Source organism: Peromyscus eremicus, chromosome 6 (genome assembly GCF_949786415.1).
Source record: "Peromyscus eremicus chromosome 6, PerEre_H2_v1, whole genome shotgun sequence".
In the NCBI taxonomy this organism is placed as follows: domain Eukaryota; kingdom Metazoa; phylum Chordata; class Mammalia; order Rodentia; family Cricetidae; genus Peromyscus; species Peromyscus eremicus.
Genome location: NC_081421.1, coordinates 128,359,495 through 128,385,477, shown reverse-complemented (window position 1 = coordinate 128,385,477; position 25,983 = coordinate 128,359,495). Strand labels below are relative to the sequence as shown.

General features: G+C 40.2%; 2 protein-coding genes across 2 annotated transcripts; one reads left to right on the top strand and one right to left on the bottom strand.

Annotated features, from left to right (window-relative positions):
* Nucleotides 1-213: 213 nt before the first annotated feature.
* Nucleotides 214-13,392, bottom strand: Zranb2 (zinc finger RANBP2-type containing 2). Its single transcript, XM_059266498.1, is given in 12 exon segments — nt 214-1,895; nt 1,897-1,916; nt 3,485-3,626; nt 3,628-3,643; nt 5,581-5,667; nt 6,996-7,165; nt 7,765-7,899; nt 8,280-8,356; nt 9,813-9,895; nt 10,894-11,002; nt 11,094-11,146; nt 13,222-13,392. Coding segments are annotated over 12 exon segments (999 nt in total). The 5' UTR covers nt 13,278-13,392; the 3' UTR covers nt 214-1,844.
* LOC131913885 (dapper homolog 3-like) lies at nt 12,412-22,621 on the top strand. Its single transcript, XM_059266628.1, has 4 exons — nt 12,412-12,636; nt 12,873-13,721; nt 14,895-14,935; nt 22,075-22,621. Exons 1-4 carry the CDS (start codon nt 12,412-12,414, stop codon nt 22,103-22,105), a joined length of 1,146 nt encoding a protein of 381 aa, XP_059122611.1. The 3' UTR covers nt 22,106-22,621.
* Nucleotides 22,622-25,983: the final 3,362 nt, after the last annotated feature.

Here is a 25,983-nt window from a genome sequence, read left to right as displayed (position 1 = left end):
AGGAGCACACTGACATTCTAACTGACCACAGGGAGTGAGGTGTGTAATGTCCTGGTACTGAGCATACAAAAAGGAAAATTCTGAGTACCCTAAATCGTTATCACCATGTTTGCTATGTTTGAAAGCAAGCACGATAAAGTGAATAGTAGAAAGCATAAACATTTAACAAAACAAAAACTATTATGAGCTTAGAAGTGAACATTCAATCAGAGCTTAAAATTTTCTAGTTTATTTCTAATAATCAACACTCGATGCTTGACTCACAGATTTTATTTACATTTGTCTACAGTATCATTTCCTGATGAAATGAACTAGAGTACAGCTCAATTAAACCAAATCAAATCATAATCATCTGAACTGTTTGTAAACTCCTATTAGCTAAATTTATAATCTTGTATTTGCCTAGTACAGCCCAAGTTTTAAATACAGAAAGCACAAGAACAAACCAAGGCTAACACGTTGGATCTAGAAGATCTGGGCAACTCAGAAAGTCGACTTTTGAGAAGTCTGAGGCACAATTACAAGAGAGTAAGAGTTCGTGTGCAACCTACAGTAAATGCAGCAAGGAAAATAAGACAAAAAACACAGGAAAGCTTGTAAAAATATTACGAAAATATTTCTACATACGATATCTTGTTTTCATCTTTAGATCAGCTGAAGTGAAAAACACTCACTTTAAAATAAAAACACTTTGTTTGATCTGCTTACTAAACATCTTAGAATGCTTTACTTATTTAAACTGGAGCAGACAAATACTAGAGGGATAAACAGGAAAACACTTCCTGTAACAAGGAGGCCCAGCACAACTGCCGGCCCCTTGTATACTTACCTTGCTTTGCTGCTGGAGAGACTGTTAGAAGAAACCTTTTAACTTTTAAACCAGAGAACAAAATGGATCTCAAGTGACCAGATTTTAATTTTAGAAATAAAGCTCTGAAAGCATTTTAAGCCATATGTTTTTTCAGGTGAGGAAAAAAAAAATGATTTTGCTTAAATCATGCAGAAATAAGAATTCTTCTGTTATTTGGATATCTACAGTGTTGAAAAACCAGACATCTCAAGGCAAATGTTCACTTAAATTCACGTCTCTGTCAGCCTGTCACCAAGAAATAGGCTTCAATAGCTTTCTTCAATTTGCTCATTAACTATGATTTACCCTTTTTTGTAAACCTTTATCAAGCAAGTACAATATCTTGTAACTAGATTTAAAGGATATCCATATTTCTTAAACTTTTATTTCAGATAGACATTCTGAAATAAGATGGATAACTTACTCCTTCTGCAATTGCTAATATCCTCTTGCAATGAAAGTAGTATAAAGCTGATAGGAGAGAGAATGATTCTAAGGCACCCTCAGCAGAGAGAACTGAAAGTTTATGGTTGTCAGCTTTGTGATGTAGTTAACTTCTGGTAAGAAATTACTGGCACAGGTAAACAACATAACCTGACTGACTACTTTTCCCATATGAACATGAATTGGTTATTCCAATAAGTTTATTAACCTTGCCCATGTGTCTGAAGTCTAGGCAAGCCCAGGCAACCCTGTCTCGGTCAATAGGACATTTAGGAATGAAAAGGACAAGAAAACAAAGTATTTTGCTACAGCTGTTTTTAAATGAAGCAAATGGTTGTAAATAATGAATAGAACATTTATCTGGGGAACAGTATGGCTTAAAATGCAATTTACTTTCAATTTCACAAATAAACACAGTTGTACTGTTTTGAAAAGCAATAAAGGCATGCACCTCTACTAGCAGATGTAGCACTTCTGACCAAATGAGACATCAACTTCCTAAAAAATATGCTTCATGCACTGTATTCAATGTTTTTTAAAGATGTAAATTTTAATACATTATTTCTTTTTTGAACTTGAACGGGAACCAGAATGGGTTGATCCAGAAGACGACCTGTGGTGCCTGTAAGACACAAGAAAGCAGCACAATCTGTAAACAGCACTGAACTGTGTGTCTGTTCCTAAGACTGCAAACACCAGAAAGAGCAGAGCAAACACTAGGTACCTTGATGCTGGCAGAAATAGTTAAACCTAAGATGTTTCTACACATTTTTGGATGTGAGCCCAGAATTGGTGTGATTTTAACTCAAAACTCTCTACAAGTTAAGAATATTAACACTCATTTCAAATATAGCCACCTCTCAATTATTCAAGGTAATGAAGGGAAAGCCTTTAAAGAAGCCTGTAATCATATATATGTACAAGGAAGGCATATAATCCTGGTAAGGCGTGTGATAAAATCAATGTCAGCTGTACCACAGACAGCACACCAGGTCTCTATGTAACACAGCAAGGTTTCTGCGTGTATGAAATAGTACATTCAAAGCAATGAAGTTTTGGAAGTCTAGATCACATAACGTGACTGTATAGTTAGTTAAAGTGCTAGAGTCATGCAGCCAATATGAGTAAGTCAGTATCAACCTGGGCAAAGTGGTGGTGTTCCGTAGGGGATGGCCCTGGGCTCAGGGTTGTTTAATGTTTTCACCAATCACCTGGCTTATGGAATAGAGAACATGTGCATTAAGTTTAGATGACAACAAACTAGGGGGGAATTATATGTGGCTAAAATAAAAATTTGCACAAGTAGTGATAAGGCAACAGAATGAATTTCACTCAAATACAGAGTAATTTTCTTATAAAGAAACAATGCACAGAAAGTAGACTGGGTATAATCTTGAACTTCAAGTGTCAAGGACATCTAATTCTGTGAGAGTAGGAAAAACACCATCCTACCCACTGAACCTAGCTGTCACTAGACTCTAACGATCCTTCTTTTCTTTCACAAGCTAAGAGGATATGGAAAATCTGCTAAGATTACAAATAAGTTACAAATCATAATTAAGACATTGAGAACCAAGAGAAAATTAGTGGAACTGAATAATTAAGTCTGCTGCAAAAAGGCTGACTATGCACATGACAAGTGCACTCTAGATACAGGGACCCAGTGAAGGTCCTTTTCAAAAGAGAAAAATGGATCTGGACTGCAAGATGAAAACAGTACTAACAACAAGGAGTAATTTCCATGTAAAGGGCATAAATGTCATTTGCTATGGAAATGCACATTTATTTAAATGAGGACAGAGCCCAATAATCTTGCAAGGTAATCCTGATTAGGTACCCTAGAATCCCTACCATTTCAAGCATTTAATTTTAAAAAACAAACACATGTAAATTATTTCAACATATAGCTTTTGGGTTTCAATCTTTAAGAACACAAAAATAACCGAGAGTTGGCTATAATAATATACATGGAAATAAAAATTCAAACAATAAAATGGTCAGAGAACAGTCTGTCCTGTAACTTTTTCTAAAGTTAATAACAAGCTAAACAAATTAATCTGATTTCTGAAGTTTAAAGATGAAAAATATAATTTTAAAGAACAAAGGAGAAAGAAATCTAACCCTTGCCTAGAAAGTCCATCTACTGAATACAGGTAAGAACACCCATTCTTATGCTACAGAAACCCAAACCTTTCGGGTGACCGTGATCTCGTTCGTCTTTTTTTGCGAACAGCGGGTGAAGAAGGTCTAGAGTGACTCCTCTTCCTGTCTCTCTCAGGAGATGATGAAGAACTCGAGTAAGATCTTTTTCTTGGGGAAGAAGAGCCCCTGTGGGACCTGGAGCTGGATCTTCATTGATTGAGAGACAAAGCAGACGTTTCATTAAGGGCACAAGTGAAGACTGTCCAGTTCCCAAAAGCAAACAGGACTGTGACTAAAGAGTTTTTTAAGAGGGAATACTTACTGCTTACTCAGCAGAAGACTTCTGGTTCAACCTTGAACATGTTCTATATATGCACAACCATTTTCTTTAAAAAATTCTAAATATTTACCCCATGGTAATTAAAAAGCAGCTTACCGAATTAAGACAGAATATTTTTATAATTGTTTATAGCTTTGTAGCTTAAAGTATTTAATGAGTGAAATCAAGAGGTAACTTCAGTTCTGTGACTTTATGGTCAGAAATTAGATCCTTCCATTTGGGGAAAATCCATGTTAGGTAAAACCTGCTGAGGACAATGAACTTAACTTCTCACAGTAAGGTGCAACAGAGAACTGAGGGACACAGCCCAGAAAGATAAAACAATATGCTGCTAAGTAGTCAAAGAAAATGGCAGCTTTAAAACTTGACTTGTGCTTAGATCTGTGCTATGAAATACGAAGTGGAGACATTCACATGTTTTAGGTGGAAGTAAATGTAAAATTTTTGAAATGCAAATTTATCTTCATTTACATATTTTGGTTGAAGGAATTTAGCTCAAACTTCCCAAAAAATTCACCTTTGGGCTTAAAATAAAATGAGAAAGCCCAAAAGGAGAATTCTTTGGAAAGTTGTAAGCAATTAAAATGTTTGGGAAGGATATGAAGGCTTTTCTGTAAACCTCAGCCCTACAGTTCCCAAAGGGACCACACCAAGACTCAACGGTTTGAAGTAAGCACCAACATGTTAATACACATAAGAAAGCACCTTTGCTCTACTGTGTACTGGCTCAGTGAGTGCACGCATCACTCTTCTCCTCAGTGGGACTCAGGTAGTTGCCCTCAAACGCTAGAATGGGCTCAAGTAAGTGAACCTTTCTCCAGAAGAGCTGTTAGAAAACTTCAATGTGAATTCCCACAAGTGGGATTTTAGAGGCTTTCGTATTAATGCTGCGTGCCTGCAGTAGACAACAATACAGTGACTTAACATAAAGGCAGCATATTTTAATGAAGTACAGAAAATTTTTTCAAGAAAGCAAAAAACTAGCGTTTCAAGTGCTTCTTTACCAATCATTTTCCTTTGATATTTGACTAAAGACAACTGAAATGTTCACAGCATGGCTTATATCACATATTAGCTAAGCTAACATCCTACTTGACTTAGTTTTAAGAGGAATGCTTGCTATACAGATAATTTATAATATTCTTTAAAGTCAGGGAAATTGAGTAAACACAAACAGCACTCACTAGAAACTGAGATAAAAATGGCAAAACTGCTTCTGTAAACAGTTGCCTGTAAAACAAAATCTAGCTAGGCGGTGGTGGTGCACGCCTTTAATACCAGCACTTGGAGGCAGAAGCAGGGGGAATCTCTGTGAGTTCAAGGCCAGCCTGGTCTACAGAGTGAGTTCCAGGATAGCCAAGACTATTTCACAGAGAAACCCTGTCTCGAAAAACCAAAACCAAAACCAAAACCAAACCAAACCAAACAAAAAACCCCAAAAAACTATTTTCAAGCTGCATACTGGACTGATCTTCCTTTTAGCAATAATGCTTCATTTGTGTGTCAAATTTAATTAATGACTGCAAACATAATCTTAATACACTAGCTATCTGGTGGAGTAACGGCCTCATCTTCCTACATTACACATCTTAGCTATGGATGTAAAGCCATCCATGGAAATGTCTTGGCACATACTGCGAAATGCAAACATTTTGTGGTGGGGTTAAGCTGAGGCAAGTGCATTAGTTTCCCAGTGCTAAAATAAAATTGATAAATGCAGGCAGTGATGAGGGAAAGCAGTGGAGCCTTCTGAAGCCTTTAATACTTTCCTCTCTGCCTTACAGAGAGGTGCTACCTCATTCACCTTGATTTCGAACCACGGGATCTGGAATGTTCTCTGGAACCGGAGTGAGACCTTGACTGCGAGCTGGAAGAGCTTCTTGAACGGGACCTGGAACAACACGGAAGCATTTTTTTTCCCTAGGACCACATTTTTGAGCTCTGTGATATGAACACTGAAAGAAAGACACATATTAAAAGTGCATATTTCACATAAAAAGGTGTCTATGCAAGATACACATTTTCCAAGCAAAAATACTTAAAACGAGGCTTCTTATTATAATAAAGATTAAGCTAAAAAAAAAGAAAAAGAAAAAAACAAAATTCAGTGACGACTTTCCAAACCCGATCAAACCACCATCAGGCCCCTAGATTGTAAGCAAGTGAGCACCACCAGTTCACAGACGTTACAGTTACATTTACATTCTCCAGTGCTCCTATCCCTTTCATTTGCAAAATTCCAGTGTCTAGTAGGCAGGAAACACTAACTGCTGCATCATACCTTTGATGTCTACTCTTCACTTGTTTGTCTTAAATAATTAAAGACACAACAACCCTAGCAGTGCTCTACATTAATTACATTACTGACAAGAGTGTGGCGCTGGGGAAATATAACACTTACAATCTGAAAACTACAAATGACATCTTTGACACCATCTTTAGTTTGTCCCCACAAATAGGGACTGTCACACTTTTATCTCGGAATATTCTTTTTTGAGGAAAGGGAGGGACTAGGAATGGAGCCTAGGGCCCCATACATGCCAACAAGGCTCTATCACCGACGTATATTCCCCAGTCCTCAAAATTACTCTAAAAAATAGCATTTTAAGGCTTTACAGTACTAATTAAATAGTTGGCAACACACTTTATTCTTAAATATGATTAAAAATAATTGGCCATTAATTCTGAACTATAAAATGCACTGTTTACTTTTTTATTATTAAATACATGTTTACAGCAACCAAACATCCTGCTTTAATTCCTGGACACCCGAGAAGCATAAGTACCCAATGGTTGAATTTGTTCCTTTATTCAGAATAGTAATATCAAAATAAATTATAAAAAACTGTGCAAGTGTCAATGCCCAGAAAATCTCCAGCTAAGCCTCTAACATGCTGAATTAAACACCCACCTGACAATGTCTGAACATATGCTATCTACTTAAATATATATCACTTACACAATGCTTTTGAACTTAAGTTATACTCTAGTCAAGGTCAAGAGGGTGACACAGAACAAGCAACTTGTAAGATTTAAAATTTATGAAAATACAAGACAGTATCTGTAGGGTACAAAGATAAAGTCTAGCTAAGGTGACTTGATTGAAATACTTAAAAAAAAAAAAGGCTTATTTAAGTTAAATAGTAAAATAAAGTTTATAAGTAAAAAGTTAGATACTGACATTTTGACTGGTGTTACCCTTGGCCTGCACCCGTTTACCTGGACCTGGACCTTGAACTTGAGGGGGAGGATGAGCGTGATGAAGATCTCGAGTGAGATGATCGAGACTTTGAGCGACTCCGTCTATTTGCTTTCTTTTTGTTACTATCTTCTTCTTCACTGGCATCAAGATTATATTTTGAGAGATCAGCATCATCTTCATCCTCGTCCTAATAAAATTTTAATTCTATATAGACATTTACATATTAACGACACCCACCAAAAAAGATGAATATTCATTATACCGGACATTATCAGATGGGCTGTTACCAAATACTTCAATGCAAACTCATTTTCAATTTGGGAGTTTACCTACTAAACTTATTTGATAGAACAGACTTGAGAACTGGGCAGACAATTCAGGCAAGATCCTAGAAGCTATGCTACTAGCTCTCAGAACATACATCAAACTGTCAGCAATTTTTAATTTTATCTGGAGTCCTAGGTCCACCACCACCAGCCTTAGTTTGGGACACTATTTTCTTTTCCCTCTGCTACAATAATCGTTTGCTTGGTTCTGTGCCCCTAACACTTCAACATGCTGACAATTCATCACACTGAAAAACAGGGACCTGCTCTTCCATGAGCTTGGCTTGGAAGATGAGAGCCAGACCATAAACTCATACTGTGGCCCACACTGAGTAAAAGCTGTCCTCCTTACCCCACTCTCCCTCCCCTCTGCAATGGTCCAGGTGTCAAAAGTATCTTGTGCTTCAGAACAGTTCCAGCAAAATAAAGGGGAGCAAGGATAAGGGGGAGGGGGCATTACCTCATCCAGCTTATATTTAGACAGATCTTCATCCTCATCCTCTTCTTCTCCCTCTGACTCTTTATCTTCGACTTCCTTTAATATAGACGCGGGACCAACTGCCTTCCCCCTGTATTTTTTCTTTTTACGTCCAAACTAGAGAAAAAAAAAATATTTCTTTAGGCTGAAACACATGAAAATCATTTTATTTTCTAAAACTAATCTGTGCCCATGTGAAAAGGCAGATGTTGAAATTTGAGCCTACAATCCCTGCACTTGCAGGTGGAGATGGAAGATCCCTTACTGGTCAGTCAATCTGGTTAACAGTTGAGTTCTAGGTTCAATGAGAGAACCTGTCTCCAAAAGCAAGGTAAAGATCAATAGAGGAAGATACCCAGTATCAGTCTATAGCCTCTACACATGCACAGATGCACAAATATGGGCATACACACAGAGTTCTTCTGAATTTCAGGTTTTTTTTTTTAATCATTTCTCTAACTTAAAACATAGTTTGTACACATCCATTGAAAGCTTACCTCATCATACTCCCCATCAGATTCTTCTCTTTCTATATATTCAACATTTTCTCTTTCATTAAAACCACCTCCATATCCTTTAAAAAGAGGGCATAAATTGTTGTAACAACTCAAATAACAAAATTATTATATTCATACTATTCCCAACTAACAGAAAATGAAAATCTAATCAATGCTGGTTACTTATGTAACTAATAATTACTAATCTTTTACAAGTTAAAAATCATGATAGAGAAAAAGTCAGATCTATTTCAGTTGTAAAGTCATAGCAGTACTTACAGATCTTTTCAATTTAAAATTTTCCATGACAGGTAATTCATGGAATATATATGTAAAACATCTTTATTTTCTGCTATGACAAAGTTTTAGAAGAACCTTCCTCTCCATTATAATTCTTCTAGAACTGGGCTCATAAGAACCAGGATTAAACATATTTATCTGAAAACGCAGACTTTGAAGGCTCAGTGATCATCAAAAGGGGATAGAAGTACTGTAAGCGCCAAGGGAGTGGAGTACACTATAGTAAAACAGTTAATTTGATGGACCCAACCACACAGCTGGAACATGAACTCACATGGCTGTGACTGTATACAATACTTTCACAAGATCAAGCTGACAAAGTCCTAGCATGGATTGGGGAGGGGCTCATAAAATCTCACGCCAGCTGAGATGTTACTGGCAACTGATGGCTGCTAGGAGGCAATGTAAGCTACATGCCTATGAGCGCTACCCATGCGATATCCACACACATATAGCCAGCACTAATGGTACTCAGTGGTTTAAAAAGGAAAGAGAGCATATGACGTTGAGGAGGGAACACAGTAGTAGGGTTAGGAGAGGAACTGGAGGTGAGGGAATGTCTGGCCCGTGAATTTAACCAAAACACATAGGCACATGTGAAATTCTCAAAGAGTAAAAAGAAAATGCAAAAAACCCCTCAACACCAACAGAAAAGAATTTACAGTTTTATCCTTTGTAATTTGTAGTTTTAAAGTTTTCCTGATAATTCTAAAATGTGGCTAAGGTTAAGAATAATTTTTTTCTTTAAGTTTTACAGGATGTCTTTAAAGGTGTTCTTTACCTCTCTATCACACTAGAACATAAGATATTGCTGTACCATTACCAACTATCATACATCTAAGCTGGGAGGAGGCAGAAAAGCATTTCTGAAAGTACTCTAGGATTCCAAATGCTAGGGTAGGGCTGCCTAACTACTTCATAAACTGAAATTATCAAACAAAAGATTATTTTTAAGTGCGAAGGGAATAAAAAAATCCCAGTAAATAACATAAGGTGTGGTGGTACATGCTTGTGATACCAGCGCACCGGAGGATGAGGCAGAAGGTGAGAGATGAACGCCATTCTTGGTCATACATCAAGTTTGAGCCCAGCTAAGGCTACATAAACAAAATACACACACAAAACAAACAAACCAAAGGAGAAGAAAGACAGATTCCTTGTTTTTTCCTGTGCTCTCTTGAGAAGGTAGTAACTGCTTTTAGAAATGGTGATTAGAATGTGGCTCAATCTTACCCGTTCTTTCTTCTAACTTAGCATACTTTGGAGTATTACACATGTTACACTCTGATCTTCTGGCCCAATTCACATTACTGCAACTATAATTGCAAAACAAAAACAAAAACAAAAACAACCCATCAAATCAGAAAGCCCCTAAACACTGAAAAAGTATTACTAACATTTGAAAACTTTTTGGTGAAATAATTAGTAAAAAGCAATGTTCATTAAGAAGTAATGTAAATTAAAAAACAAAACAAAACATTGTTCTAGGGAACATGGATTCCCAGAATGGCCTGAACTATGTAGGCGGAGAACAAAAATCTATTCAATATAAATAATACTTTGAGAAGTGACATATCTAGAGATTCAGCTACCTAGGGGAAAAACACTAATTAAAGGTTCCATTTTTTATCATCTCTGAATCTACCTTGAAGAGTAAGGACTTACCTTTCAAATATGGCTGCTGTTCTTATTCCCCTCTAAGGACTCCTCGAAGTACACTAAATCCTGTGACTTATGTTTGTTGCTAAACAATTTCTCTGTATAGATTCAAGATCTATTTACAGGACCAGAGCTTTATCTAAGATGCTTTTCTGGTCTGGTGCTCTTTCATATATGTAGGATCTACCTATATACTACAAAATGTAGAGATTGGGAAAAGCAATACAAAATGAAATCTAAATTTGAAAGGCAAAAATATTAAGAAATCTAACAAGAAACATTTTTTATGGAAGGCAATTTATGTGTCCCAAGTGACTTTCATATTATAAAAGAGGCAAAAAAAAAAAAAAAAAAAAAAAAAAAAGGAAAAGAAAAAAAAAAGGGGCAATTATTCAGTAACAGGAAGTAGACCACATGGTACCCATCTCTTTGGTTATCAGCTCATAAACACTCTACCACAGCAACAATTAGTCATACTCCTGAAAGATACAACTTAAAATTTCCTTCTCACTATATACTTAGATTAAGATCAATACACTTTTGGCTTGAAAGGATACAACGTCTTGTCATGTAATTAGTAAGAGTTCATCGTATTAATGAGTGGTGATTGGAAATATTTTTATTGCAGCAACAGACAGCAATCTGAAGCACATACGTTTTGCACTGCCAGTCATTTGCACTAAATAAGCCTCGGCTCTTCTCTGCCAGCGTCTTTCCTATTTCTGTGCCCCCAGCTTTCATCATCTTGGCTTCAGTTGTTTTCTCTGAAACAGACAAATAATGCAATATAAATCCCGGGAAGTAAAGAAATGATCTATATACACATTAGTAAGAGACTCAACCATAAGCACTCACCTCGACCACATCTATTACAGCTTGTTCTCCTAGCGAAGTTTACATTTCCACACCTGAAAATAAAATGAGATGCACTTAAAGAATTCCTATTATTTAAAATGTCTACATTTTTTTTTTTTTTTGGTTTTTTTTTTTTTCGAGACAGAGTTTCTCTGTGTAGCTTTGCGCCTTTCCTGGATCTCACTCTGTAGACCAGGCTGGCCTCGAGCTCACAAAGATCCGCCTGCCTCTGCCTCCCAAGTGCTGGGATTAAAGGCGTGCACCACCACCGCCCGGCCCTAAAATGTCTACATTTTAACCTGTCTTCACTACACCCTGACACACAGAACACACTTACCCATCATGTTACTATTAGCATCACTGGAGAGAAACAAGAGCTGGGTAAAAATCTCAACCTTGTGTTTACAACCACAGCAACCACTTCAGGATTCAAACCTTTCTATCTTCAGACTAGCAAATTTCATTAGTTACATTAAATTCCCTTGTTCCAAAGTGTCATCTGACTCATCTTCAACAATTAGACAAGACACCAGAGATTGAAAAAAGAACACCAAATTAACTCTCAGTGAAAGTTGTTTTGAGTTTTATAAAAAGCACAAAATCCTGGGGATGGATCCACCAGGAAAGAACAGGAACAGAAAGGCTTCAGAGAACTGATGAAACGTCCTTTTGGAAGTAGGATGTGGGACGATAAAAGAAAAGATTGGCTATATTAACTAAGAACATTAAATAGTAAAGAAACTCGAGTATTATAGTGTTTATCAAACCTAAAACATAGCAAAACAAAAAACAAAAAAACCCAACCCCCCCAACAAAACTACAAGAAATCAAACCACAACCAATAAAGTAAAACTTTATGACATTATATACTAAAGTTTTTATACACTTACATGACCTTAGTGTTTAAGTTAAAGCATGTTAGATGCTCCAAACAACATTTAATGTTTAAATTAAAAAAGAAAAACAAGCCGGGCGGTGGTGGCGCACGCCTTTAATCCCAGCACTTGGGAGGCAGAGCCAGGCGGATCTCTGTGAGTTCGAGGCCAGCCTAGGCTACCAAGTGAGTTCCAGGAGAGGCGCAAAGCTACACAGAGAAACCCTGTCTCAAAAAAAAAAAAAAAAAGCCATCACCCGATTTAAAAAAATGAATGAGATAAGTCAACGGAAGTACAACACTAAACTGAAAGATCCATACAGCTTTTAGGTTGCTTTTCTCTGTTAAAAAATACCAAAGATCCAAGTAACACTGAAAATATGTTCTGAAAAAAATGTCTCCTTGATTTATATAATCAGTAGAACTAACATTCTGTTTCTGCCAATGAGTTTAGGTGCACAGGACTACGAACGATGTGTTCTCCCGAAGTATCTGGGTGTGTTTTCAGTAAGAACACAGAGAGTCACAGATGGCACCAAGTCAGAGGCTGGTGTCCTAATCTCCGAGGTTCCAAAGCGTCACACAGTTCTCCGTAATGACAGTCCAAGGGAACCTCAGTTCTACTGTTGGTCAGTGAGCTTAAGCCAAACGGTTATCAACCAAGTGAATGTGAGTGACATCATTTCCTAGCTCTCCACATACTACCCGTGCTATTTCGGTGTTAACTGTAAGAGAGCAATGTATGTTGTAGCAAAGGTGCTTCAAGTCAGACGCTCGGCAGCAGACAGAATTGGCAGTAAACCCGGGCTTCCTCCAGCTCTGGCTCTGGCTCTCTAAGAACATGAGCCGGTGGGTGCATGGCTGTTTTGTTTGTTTGTTTGTTTTGAATACGGACATCTATTCAGTGTGACTTCCATCGCCGTCGGCCCAGCACACCGGCTTCGCAGCCACGTACGCGCCCGGGCCTCTGCCTCCAGGGAGGAGGGTGCGAAAAGCCAAAGTCACCGGGAAGATCAGCAGGCCCGAGGCACGGCGGCCCGGGGAGGGACGGAGGGCGCCGCGCCGCGACCGTGCCAGAGCTCGGAGCGGGGCGACCGAGCCGAGAGCCGAGCTCCGCGCGGGGGTCACGTGCGGGCCGCCCGCGACCGCTCAAGGCCGGCCGCCCCGCCGTCCCCACAAAGGCCGCAGCCCCGCCGCCGCCCTCACCAGGGCCGCCCGGCCGCCCCCGGCCCCACCCCGCCCCGCCGCGCTCACTTCTTGTCAGGGCAGATCCAGTCTCCGTCACTGACTCGGAAATTCTTGGTCGACATCTTGGACGCCAGCAGCACAGCCGCCCGCAGCGACGTCCCGACCGGAGCCGCGGGGCCTCGCGCCGGGCTGTCCGCGCGCCGCCGGACCCGCCCTCCGCTGTGGGGGAGGGCGGACGACGAAGGCCTCCCGGCCGCGAGCCTGGCGCCGCCGTGCGGAGACGACGCCCGAGAGCCCGCTGCTCGGCCCGAGGCTCGGCCCCGATGCGGCCTCACCGCGTCCCTGGGCAGGCGCGGCGGGGACAGCCCGGCCCGGTGGCCATCATAGCGCCGCGCGGACCGTCACAGCGCCGCAGGCGCAGCAGAGAGACCCGCAGACCAAAGGACCCCAGAGAAACGCACTTCCGCCTCCGGGGCGGGGCTAGGGTCGCAGAGGCGGAAGTGACTCGCGGGGCTCGGAAGCATGGGCTTTGGCGTTGCCTAGGGTTCACTGGGGCGAGCGAGAAGGTGGGCGGTTCGAGTCTTTGGAGAAGATGTTTAATTTGAGTTTTGGACAGAGTGTGAGATTTAGCCCACGTTGCCCTGGATTTCACTATGTCGTCCAGGCCGACTACGAAGCTCTGCCACGCCAACACGCCAGGCGTTTCTCTTGTGAGAACACAGGGTCTTACTGTTAGCTCCAGCTGAAATCCTTTTGTAGCCAGGCTGCTTAGTATTTGGATAGAAAAGTCATATCAATAAAGGAAGACAACTCTCTTCTTTGGGATGTTGTTTAAAAACTTAGCTTTTTAAATAGGTAGTATGTGTAAGAGATAATCCTTGCACACAAGGGAGCGCAGCTATCCAAAGGTTTTAGAAATAGAACATTGTCAGTAGTGATACAATTACCAGTGTCTTCTGATTCCAGCTCGCTACCTTTCTCCAGATTTAATTTATTGAATTTATTCTCTTGCTTTTTAAAAGATTTAGTTCATGCAACATATGCTTATTTATTAAAGCGAGAAACAGTGATAATTTATTGTTACAGAAAGTTGTTTTTAGGCTTAGCATGGTTTCTGAATTTGCAGGTAGTTGCATATAGCTTACCTTTATTTCAGTTACACATACTGCTACCAATCCTTTCTTGTGACAGTTATCTCACATACCCCACACTTTGCTGCTGTAATGGACACTCATGTGAACATTCTTACAGTTACCCTCCAAACCCCGTGTTTTGCCATTGCTATCAACACACATGTGAAAATTTTTTTTTTTTTTTTTTTTTTTTGTTTTTTGAGACAAGGTTTCTCTGTGTAACAGCCTTTTGTCCTGGAACTCACTTTGTAGACCAGGCTGGCCTTGAACTCACAGAGATCCACCTGCCTCTGCCTCCCGAGTGCTGAGTTTAAAGGACACGCCATCACTGCCTGGCCATATGAACATTCTTAATGCATGAGTTCTGCCATTTACATGAGAAAAGTTTTCTAGCATATAGCTCATATCTAGGAGAAAAATTGTTAAGCTACATTTTGGTTTTAATTTCTAACAGCTTTGATAACTGTAATACCTTGTTCATTTCAGTTGGAAACTTTTATTTTGATAGTTGTTCACCTCTTGGCAGTTATTTTGTATTGTATAATCACTGATTTTTTTCCCCTGAATTTTTCCCCTGGATAATGTGGAATTTTTATTTTCTTTTAGCACGCAATCCTTGAGTTGGCACCACAGGCTCAGTCTTGCGTGTGAGTACTGGTTCTATATCAGTTGGCTCCTCTGAGTATTTGTTGTACTTTAAAAATGTTTTAATGTGTATGGGTGTTTCGTCTGCATGTATATTTATGCAGCACATGCGAGCTGGGTGCCCTCAGATCAGAAGTAGGTGTGGATCCCCTGGAACTGGAGGTACAGATGGTTCTGAGCCACCATGTGGGTTCTGGGAATCGAACTTGAGTCTTCTGGAAAAGCAGTCAGTGTTCTTAACCACTGAGCCATCTCTTCAGCCCCTGCTATGCTGCTATCTTGAGTCTCCCTTGTATGTAAACACTTGGATTGTTTTGGCACCTTAGCAGTAATTTAATTAGCAGTAACTACAATTTAATTGTAGTTTATTACATGAATCATTTCCATCCTGCTTTGATTTGTTCTATACGCATTCAGTTGAGATGTGAGCACAGAACTTGAGTGGGTTCCTACTGGATTTGGAGGACACACTTCTCCATCCATTTTTTTTTTTTTCCTTAGATTCTTCTCGTGTACTCTGTCTTGCAGTGTTACTTTTCTGGTCCTTTTGTGAGAAATAGGAGATTTCCCTTGAAGTTTTGGCAGCTTGTCATAGCTATAGCATTTGACTAGGACCCTAACATAGGGTGAAGTGGTGAGTGAAAAGAGAAAGGTGTGGGATTTTTTTCCCTCACATTCCCTTGCTGTTATATGCAAATATAATTTCTCCTATACTCTCGGTCTTCGGGCGGGAGGAGAGCTGTGAAACAGTTTAGTATTTCCTTACAGACTGGTAGCTCACAGAATGTCTTTCCCCAGTTCATATGGCCAGAAAAGAATTTTTTAAATTAATTATTACTGATTGTGCTGTTACTACAGATTTACTAGCTGCCCAACCAGCTACAAGAGAAAATGGCAAAACGAAATGAGGCAACCATCAAACAAACCCATACCACCAAGTTTTGGCCCTCTGCTGCAGTTCGCTCATTTTTATTCTCTTCCTGGTGCCCACAGACAAGGAAGGACTTCATGTGTTTTCTTCAAGTTTTCCTTGTGATCAATTAGAGAATAAATGGTGAACCCGCCCCATTCTCTAATGCTGCAAGTCAGGGAATTACAAATTAAAACCATAATGTGGTGCTAATGCCCATCCATTAGAGTGAACAAAAAAGCTCAGACAGTCCCAGGAATTAGAGGATGACTAGAGTCCTTATGGATTGCAGACAATATTTTCCTTCATATGGTTTGACTCACACTATTTTGGTTTCATCATGGTGCAGATAACGATACCCAGGAGACTTCACAGATTAAACTGTGAACTGTAGCTAGAGTTTTCCTGCCTGGCCCACGGTCAGGGCAAATCTCTCTCACCCGTCAGTCCCACAGACACTCAGACCCGATCAAGTAAACACAGAGACTTATATTAGTTACAAACTGTATGGCCGTGGCAGGCTTCTTGCTAACTGTTCTTATATCTTAAATTAATCCATTTCCATTAATCTATACCTTGCCACATGGCTTGTGGCTTACCGGGACCTTCCCATGCGGCTTGTCATGGTGGCGGCTGGCAGTGTCTCCCTGACTCAGCCTTCCACTTCCCAGAATTCTTCTCCTTGTCCCGCCTATACTTCCTGCCTAGCCAATGGCCAATCAGTGATTTATTTACTGACCAATCAACAACATACTTGACATACAGACCATCCCACAGCACTTCCCCTTTTCTTTTCTTAAAAAGGAAGGTTTTAACCTTTATACATCTCCAAAGTCAGCTTGGTATATTTGGGAATTTGGGCGTAGCTTCTCTTACTACTTCCTGCTGGAGGGGGGCGCTGTATCTTATGGGGACATAAAGAATATTTTAGGATTATGGAGTAGTCCATGAGGGTGTATTGTCTGAGCCAGTTGCCTTGAAACAGTTCTGGATGTTGAATCATCTGGGCCATGGTGTCATCGGAGACCTTTCAGGTGGTCTTGGCTGGTCAAACCTGATGTATCTTAATCTGGAACAAATCCATAGCCTCTGGCTTTCTGTGGAAACAAAAGCAGAGTCTCCTTTCCAAAGCAACATATCCTTACATCCAAATTTTGAAGTCAAGGTACTTTTAAAATATACATTTTGGCATAACTCAACAGCTTTTGTAATCAAATGTTTTTCTTTAGTTACGAACATCAAAGAGAACATAATCCAGATTCTCTGTGTGGTAGCCATCTTTATGTGGCTTATTTTTTTATATTAGCTTGAGCCTATTGCTTTAAACTGTAGCCTTCTAAGCCTGAAATGGCGCTGGCACTGTGGCTGCTGGCTCCGCCCACCTCAGCTTCCCAACATGGAGGTGGCACGTTTTCCGCCAGCTCTGGGAGCCATCAACTCTCAGAAATAGTGGGTCTATGCTTCTATCAAAGCAGCGTGTAGCCCAGAAACCTCTTTTTTTGTTTTGTTTTGTTTTGTACTAGCAAAGGCTAAATCCACCACATAGCTTAATGTACCATTTGCAGAGGCCTCATTCCCGCCATACTGCAGGTCGAGCATGCATGCCAGGAACCCGCCATAGTAGCTCAAACCCGCAGGCTGCCGCTAGCTTGAAAGAGACAACTAGGAGCTGTTTTTAGCTCCATTTTAGAATCTTTTTACTCAGGTTTTAGGTGGAAACTCTTGCCAACACGTTGGACGCCATTTGTAGCTAGAGTTTTCCTGCCTGGCCCACGGTCAGGGCAAATCTCTCTCACCCGCCAGTCCCACAGACACTCAGACCCGATCAAGTAAACACAGAGACTTATATTAGTTACAAACTGTATGGCCGTGGCAGGCTTCTTGCTAACTGTTCTTATATCTTAAATTAATCCATTTCCATTAATCTATACCTTGCCACATGGCTCGTGGCTTACCGGGACCTTCCTACGCAGCTTGTCATGGTGGCGGCTGGCAGTGTCTCCCTGACTCAGCCTTCCACTTCCCAGAATTCTTCTCCTTGTCCCGCCTATACTTCCTGCCTAGCCAATGGCCAATCAGTGATTTATTTATTGACCAATCAACAACATACTTGACATACAGACCATCCCACAGCAGTGAACTTTTCTTAATCTAATGATATTTGGTGTACTTGAGATTATGAGTAGTAATATAGTGAGATAACATGAAGACTTACACTCTACTGTGTACCATGTTGCTAAGCTATGGTGCTCAGTCAGTTAGGTATATTCAATGTGTTTTCAGTGTACAATAGGCTTGTCATATGGTGTTTTCAACCCAGTGATCTTTATGTAACCCCAGAACAAGACAAGTAGCATTTTTTTCCCCCTCTGGAAAATACTTGTCAGACTCTACTAAATCTGAACAAATGCATACACTATGACCCTGAAACTCCTCAGGGTGTTCCCTAAGCCCTGCAAATGTTTCTACTGAAGATAACATACAACTTCATTACTTGTGATGCTCCCAGTGGGAAGTTTCCTAACTTTATCAGTGGTAGCCAGAGTAAAGAAATAATCACATAGTTGTTTAGTGGCATACAACATAGAACAGTAAGAATGACATTGAAGCCACATTGAACACTGTGAATGTCACCCACAAACACAATATTGATTTGAAAAATCCAGACACAAAATGGAAAAGTTTATATCATTCCATTTATGCTAAGTTTAATAACTTCAGAATTAGTCTCCTACAATGGTTACCATTAATAATTAGAAGGAGATAGTGACTGGAACTGGTAAAATGGCATGTAGTTACTGCAATAAAGGAGTAACTGTAGTTGGTAAAGCTTCTGGGAGAGTCAAATCAACAGAAAAGTGTAGGCAGATTTTTCTCTCTCCCCTGCCAGCTCCCTTAATCACAACATGGAGACTTAATATTAATTATAAAAGCTCAGCTGATAGTTTAGGCTTGTTATTAACTAGCTCTTACAACTTTAACCCATTTTTAAAAAATAAATCTACATTTGTCTCCTGGCTTTATTATCTTTCCTCTGTACTGCCCAAACTGCTTCCTTTCCATCTGGCTGGTGACTCCCCACTTTGTCTTCCCAGTGTCATGTGTGCCTGAAAATCCTGCCTAGCTATTGGCTGTTTGGCTTTTTATTAAACCAATCAGAACAACACATCTTCACAGTGTACAGAAAGATTATTCCACAACAGAAAAGCTCTCTACAGTGAGTCTGGGATAGAATAAGAACAATTTAAGAGTATGTCTGCCAATAACTTCAACAGGTTGAGTTCAAAGACCAAAGGTGACTTTTTCAGGGACGGACATTTCTAGAGTAGAGAGTGATTTCTTTCTGTTAGCATGAAAGAAAAACCCAACTACCCATTACATTTATTCTAATCCTTTGATTAGTAATTTTGTCCCATCTCCTGGGTATACTTAATCTATCATGGTGAAACATTCAGAGTGAATTATCCATGCAAGTTACTCTTGTACATGAAGCCATATTTAGTGATTGATAAATAATCATGCAGACAAGCATATCTTGGTCCCTAACAGGTTAATCAAGTATGGTGGACGCATTTGAATTTCTGAACTTATGTATTAAAAAAAAAATCTGTCTTTAGCTACTCTGTTAGGACTCTCTCTACTTGCTAAGAACCAACATCAGAATATATGCTTTAACCCTTGCCCCCAAAGCCAAACCCAAACAGACAAAAGAGGAGAATGGGGAGGTGTGTTGTGAAGAGTAGTCTCATGGAATGCTGGGGCAAGAGCATAGCTCAGGTCTGGAAAAGGGCTAAAAGAAGCTCCTGTGCTTTACTAGTACATTTATCTAAGACTTCCATTCCTAGCTCACAAGACACTGAGAGGCTATAATACCATGCTTAGACCTGAGCAAGCAGGCTCTTAGGTTGGCCTGACCCCAGCTGTGCTTTGGAAAATCTTTCCTTGTAGAGATCACAGTCTCTTGTGTCTTGGGCCACTCTAAACCTGTTCCTGTGTGGGTCCTATGTGATAGAAACCCTGGTGTCTTTTATTACCCTCTGGTAGTAGTAGTTTTGAGGTTCTCTGGATGCTCTCTTGTTGTGTATGGGTCCAGCAGATGTTCCATAAGAGCTCTGGGGATGGCTTCTATGAGCTGAACTAGGGGTGCATGGCCATGCCAGTCCCCAGAGGGAGGCTTGGTTAAAGTTCACACTGACCAGGGCAGAATTTTTTTTAATGGGATCATCCAAGTTTGGACCACTGAAATGGTCTGATGGACTGACTAAAAAGTGATATATTAAAAAGTGTATAGTCGCCTGCCCACTATACACTGCTGATTTTTGGACCTAAATCACCTTTGTGAGGTTGTGTGTGGACTCTCCCCCTTCCCCAAGGGAGATCCTGGTAGTCATAGGTTCCTTTAATTTGCACCTACCCCCCATTGTTTCTGTCATCCAGGGCTCCAAGTGGCATGTTGGGTAGCATTTGTTATGGTTATTTTTGTCTCTTCCCAGGGGCTTTCCCTGATTGTGATAGTGCAAAATCAGCTTGCCCTTTTCAGCCGTATCTTTTCTTGCTTTTAATTGACACAGCATCTCCTGCTCTCCTGGGTGGGTGAAAATCTTGTTTAAATGATGGACATTGCTTACCTCAATAAGAGAGTGCTCCATGACCTATATAGGGCCACTTACCTGTTCTTACTGCAAGTAACAGTGGGGAGAGGCAGGCTCCCTGTTGGCATTGCAGTGTTCAAATTCCAGAGTTGCCATGAGTAAGGCACAGAAGGGTCAGGAGAAGATGTGGGTGGAAGATGGGTTGCCTTGTAATTGTAAATGCTACACATTTTATAAATGCTACCACATGCCAACAATTATTTATGTTTTTGTGCATTTTCTGGATGACACTTGTGTTTGTGGTCCTCTTCTACAAATACATTGACAGTGTTTTGAAGGCCATTGGAAAGTGGCTCACAGACTGCACAGTGGATGTTGTGGGAAATGAATAGTGACACAATAGGCACTGAACAGATGGCATCAGAGAACCCAAGAGGCAAAGCATCTATACTGTTTAACTAAAAAAGATTGCAGAGAGTATGTCACTGTGAGTAATGGCATCACCACCTTCTCCTTGCAGTGAGAACTATGAGATTAACCAGGAATGGTATTTTGTAACAGAAACACAAACAGGTTCCTCCTGGGAATGGTGAAAATTTTCATGTGCATCAACTCAACAATAAATAGAATAGCCATGCAGCACATTTTCTGTACCTCAAATATTTATTAACAAGTTGCTACACTCAGGTGGGCCCATAACTTGTAATTACTTTTATAATCAAATTGTTGTTAGAGAAAGCTCCTCCCTAGTCACCTCCAAATGTTTTGGATATCCTCATAGCCTTGCTGGGTAAGGTACTTCTGCTAAGCAGTCCGCACTTCTCTTGCATTCAGACCCCAATGCAATATTTTTTCCTGTAACTATATTTCCAAGGTTCTAGTTGCTCTGGTTTGTCTTTGTGACTCACTTGGTTATGTCAGGTCTCAGGGCCCTGATGACTGCTAGGCAGTGCTATTTGGAAAAAAATCACAAAGGGAGAGGTAGCTTGTTTTATTTTACTTTATTTATTTCTTTATTTTTTCTGTGTGTGTGTGTGTGTGTGTGTGTGTGTGTGTGCGCTGAAGAGCAATTTAACACAAAATTAGCAGCACAAAAACAGTCTCATAGCTTCTGTGACTGAGAAGGCTGGGAGGGGCTTAGTTGACTTTTCTGCTCAATGCCTCACCATGCAGATATTAAGCTGGCTGTGTTGGCTGCATTGGCTGCAAAGCCATGGGCTGGTTAGTGTGCTTTCATGCCCCATGTTGGGCGCTAGATGATGCATTTTTCTAAGTATTCTTTATCAGTAAAAAATCGGAGTCAGCTATCGGGGTAAGAACCTCAAAGATCAGAGAAGCAGTGGAGCAGCCACCAGTGACTTCCTACCTCTTCCATTCCTCCATCCATTCCTCTCTAAGCCCCACCTTACTACTTCCTCAGTCCTCCAAAACCTCTGTGGTTAATTTTGGTCAGCTAGTGGCTAGCTCCACCCTGATTCAAAACAAACTTTATTGTCAGAATGCAATGAAAATATCACACAACAGTGTAGATTTGTAGTTGCAATCCCAACTGAAGCTTGGAGTTTTCTTCTGAGCTATTCTGGTTGTTGATTTAATAGAACTCAGTCCTTGAGTATTGAGGTCATCATTTTCTTTGCAGATATTGGCCAGGGCTTTCTCGCAGCTCCTAGATACGGACCTCAGACGTGCATCATGTGGCCCTCTGAAAGCATGGAGCTTATTGTTCCGAAGCCAACAGGAGAGCTTCTCCCAATTCTGCTGCTGCTGCTGTTACAGCTTCTTACAACAGCTATTATTGTTGCTAGAGTCCTATATTCAATGTGACACCATAGGTGAAATGATTCTACTACTTTTGCTATATTACATAACCTAATAAAAGGAGGGGCATCCCATAACACTCCCAAGTGCTTCAGGAATCTTAGGAGCCATTTTTAGATCTCACCAACTATGGTTCTTGAATGAGTAACTGCTGCCAGCACATGAAATCCTTCTTAAACGGATTGTCCACTTTTTTCTTTGACATTCTCCTGAGAACAGCCACTAGTTTATTAGTGTGCTTAGAAAGTATGAATTTCCGGTGTGAATACACTCATGTCTCACAGACTTCAAAGATACATCTCTGAGCATATTTTGTCACACAGTTTTCCTTACAATTTAAAATAAATGTGCTGTAAGAAATGATTAAACAGTGTGTATTTAGTATAATTTACAATTGACATTTCAGAAAGTCAGTGAATAGGAGACTGGAATGCACACACATGCACACACACTTCATAACTCTTCAACTTAACTGCTCTTTCTCATTCTGTAGGAATCATTGGTGGAATTTATTTGCCAGCTGGTGTTTCAGAGTCCTTTATAAATTAATTATAGTATTTACTAGCCATGTGGAGGTGAAAAAAATCTAATTAGGTCAAGGAGGCTGGCCCTGCTGGAGACCGAAAAGCAAAGCTGGGTAAGGTGTCAGCTGCAGATCCCTGTTGTGCTTTCTTGAGTACGTGTTGGGGGGTGGGTAGTGGAACAACAGAAAGGATACATAAAAATTTACAGTAAAAATCGTAATTTTGATGAAAATGATTGAAGTTGTCCATCAATAAATGAATGAACAAACAGACAAAATTTTAAAAAAAAACCAAAACACCTTTTAGCTGACTAAGGCCTTCTCAGGTGTTCCATTACAGTGTAAGAACTGGATGTAGGATGCTAAAAGCATAGTCATTCATGGATTTACTCCCTCAGTCAGTGAACACAGAACTGGTTGTTGTGGATAAAGAGGATTGTATCACAGTTTCCTAAAGGAGTACAAAGGCGGCAAATACATCTGGGTAAGTGTGAGAGAACTGGGTCTTAGGCAGACTTAAAGTTAGGGAAGGTAAATGTATTGATGTTACTCCATCACAGGTGTCAGAACTTGACCATATAAACTATCTTGAAAGAGTTGGGAAAGGAATGAGGTCACCAGGAACATGAGTGAGCCTCAGGCTCTGATCCTGGAGGCATTGCTTGAGACTGAGTTACCATGATTGCTGGGCCTTTTACCACACCTCCCATCCTGTTACACTTTCACTATTCTCCTTAAAAATTTTTTATTTTATCAAAGACCTTGAGAAAACTCATTCAGTGATGTAAATAACATAGTTTAGCATTTACATTCTTATGAGGGGTTATCAATTTACCAGAAATAAAATCTTAAAATCAGGGTCAAAAACCTCAGAATTTCCTGGGGCCTGGTAGTAAATGTAAATGGATGTCTAGAGTAAGACATTAGGGAGTGAGGGAGGCTGTGACAAACTATTTGAGGGCATGAAAATCTGAAAATAAATGCTGTTTCAGCTGAAGAAAAAGTGCTAGCTGGATTATTACATCAGGCCAGTAGTTGCTCCTGATTCCAGCCTTTAAAGTTCAGTTATGTTTAGAATTTTGTGGGAGAGAAAAGGATCCAAGAGCAGGAGACAGTGTGACAAACCCTGCATACAATACTCTTCCTTTACCTGAGTCTCCTGGGGAGGCTTTGGCCAGCACCTCCTTGGCCCACTGTCTCACAGGCCCCAGGATCTGGCCTGCTTTCCCCTGTCTGTTACTGGTATTCGTTTTTATTTGCTATAATCTGAGAGCATCAGAACAGAGATGGAGACTTTCTATAGACAGAAACTACAGGGAAATAGATGAACTGTAGGATTCACACCGTTAGGACTCTCCAGCTTCTTGTCTGTATGGGAGCAGTGTGGTCAGCTTCTGTTGAGACCATGCCTGCTCTAGCAGTCCTACTCCAGGTGGTTCACACTTTTTTAGCTTCAGGCACAGTTTTGGATTCGGGACCGACCCATGCAGCACAGTCAGAACATCTGTCTCTTGATGAGGAAAAAGAAAATTAGCTGCCCCATAGGCCTTTCACTTTCTCAGAAGGGTACCCTAGGGGAAAGAAAAGCAAGCTGACAGCCTGGTTGAATCCTTTGGTCAACAAAAACCCAGTTAAATGGAAGAATAGTTTAACAAAGGAGAGGGTTTGTTGTTTTTCTCCCAACACCTTCCTGAAGAATTCCCCTGGGGCAAGGATTAGTGTTGTGGGATATTTGATTGCACTGTGAAACTCAAAATTAACCTTGCATCAGGGGTGGAGCCAACGACTCCTCCACAGGAATTAGCCATAGAGAGGATGGAGGAGCCAGGAATACAGATAGAGAGACAAGTAGGGAGAGACTTAGAGAGATGCGTGGTCTTTTTGGTTTGGGATTAATGGAGAGAAGCTTTTCTTGCTGGGTCTCCAGCCAAAAAGAAAGGTCAGCTGGTTGCTTCTTGGCTTCTCTGATCTAGCAGATTTTCACCTCCACATCTAACTCCAGAGTCTTTATTGGTAAATGGAATCATAGAGGCTTAGTTAAAACTTACATTTGATGGCCTCAACCAAACAGGGGGGACTGAAAATCTCACCAGGATGCTGACTGCAGGGCCTTGGGCACAGATTGTCGTTAAAATATCAGTAGATATAAGTGTGACTGCTAAGATGACAGAAAAACAATAGGTTAGTTCTAGTTAGTAAGTTTGGAATCTGTTGTCTTATGCAACGTGGCTTCCCTGGAGGATGTCATAGCATGTCACATCACTGTACAACTCTTAAGGTGTAAAATGGAGATGTTTCAGAAATCACATGCTCCCACTTTGTGAGATAGTATACAATACCTCTGTAGAAAGCTTGTACATTATCATAGATCATAGAAAGGTAGGATCTGGAAGACACTGGCAATATTCCAGAACTTTCTCTCCTCTGTCTTTGTTTCTTGACTGCTGGCACTCCTGAAATGATTAGTAAAATTTGAGGCTGTCTTTGATTTTGTAAGATTGACTTGAAGGCTGGTCCAGGAAATACCAGTCAGAATATAATATTACCTAGAATTTATTTGGGTGCATTGGGAGAATTCTGTCTTCAGTGGAGCTGCTAAGCTGATGTATGTAAATATGAAGCCTACTTTCTAGAGTTTACCCACAGAAGCAGTTATGCAGAAATGGTAAGAGCTGATAGATGAAATCAAGAGAGAGAGGAACAGGAAGGGGAAGGAGAAAAGGGAGATTTGAATGAAGCACTTGAATTTCTGAATTTAGCTTTATATAAGTCATATCTGTTTGTTGGATGCTCTAGTCACATGAACTAAGTTAGAGAATTTTCTTTTGGTTTAAACTCAATTGCACAGGATTCTGTATCTTGGGACCATAGGTTCTGATTAATATTACAGCAACATTTTGTATTGGCTGAACTGAGAGGGTCTGAGGACTTAGGACTCAGTAGCCTGATAGGCAGGAATGGGTCTCAGGTGACTCTGTGATCTGAGGAATATATGTATTGTAAATATTTCCTGAAACAGTGAATACATATCAGATCTAATTCACACATAACCATTATCGAATTTTAAACAAGATTGCAGACATTAATAGTAATATTTTAAGCACCTTACTCTATCTACTTAAAAAGGAATATTCTGCCTTATTCTTTTGCTAGATTTACCTTATGTGTGAACTTACTTGGGACTGTATGACCAGGTAACATAGGGTG

Excerpts from the sequence above, each read along its gene's own strand:
- LOC131913885 (XM_059266628.1), top strand. The coding sequence starts at position 12,412 with ATGAGTTTAGGTGCACAGGACTACGAACGATGTGTTCTCCCGAAGTAT. Across the intron at positions 12,637-12,872 it reads CGGTTATCAACCAAGTGAAT|TGTGACTTCCATCGCCGTCG; the intron begins GTGAGTGACATC and ends ACATCTATTCAG. Across the intron at positions 13,722-14,894 it reads TCACTGGGGCGAGCGAGAAG|CACGCAATCCTTGAGTTGGC; the intron begins GTGGGCGGTTCG and ends ATTTTCTTTTAG.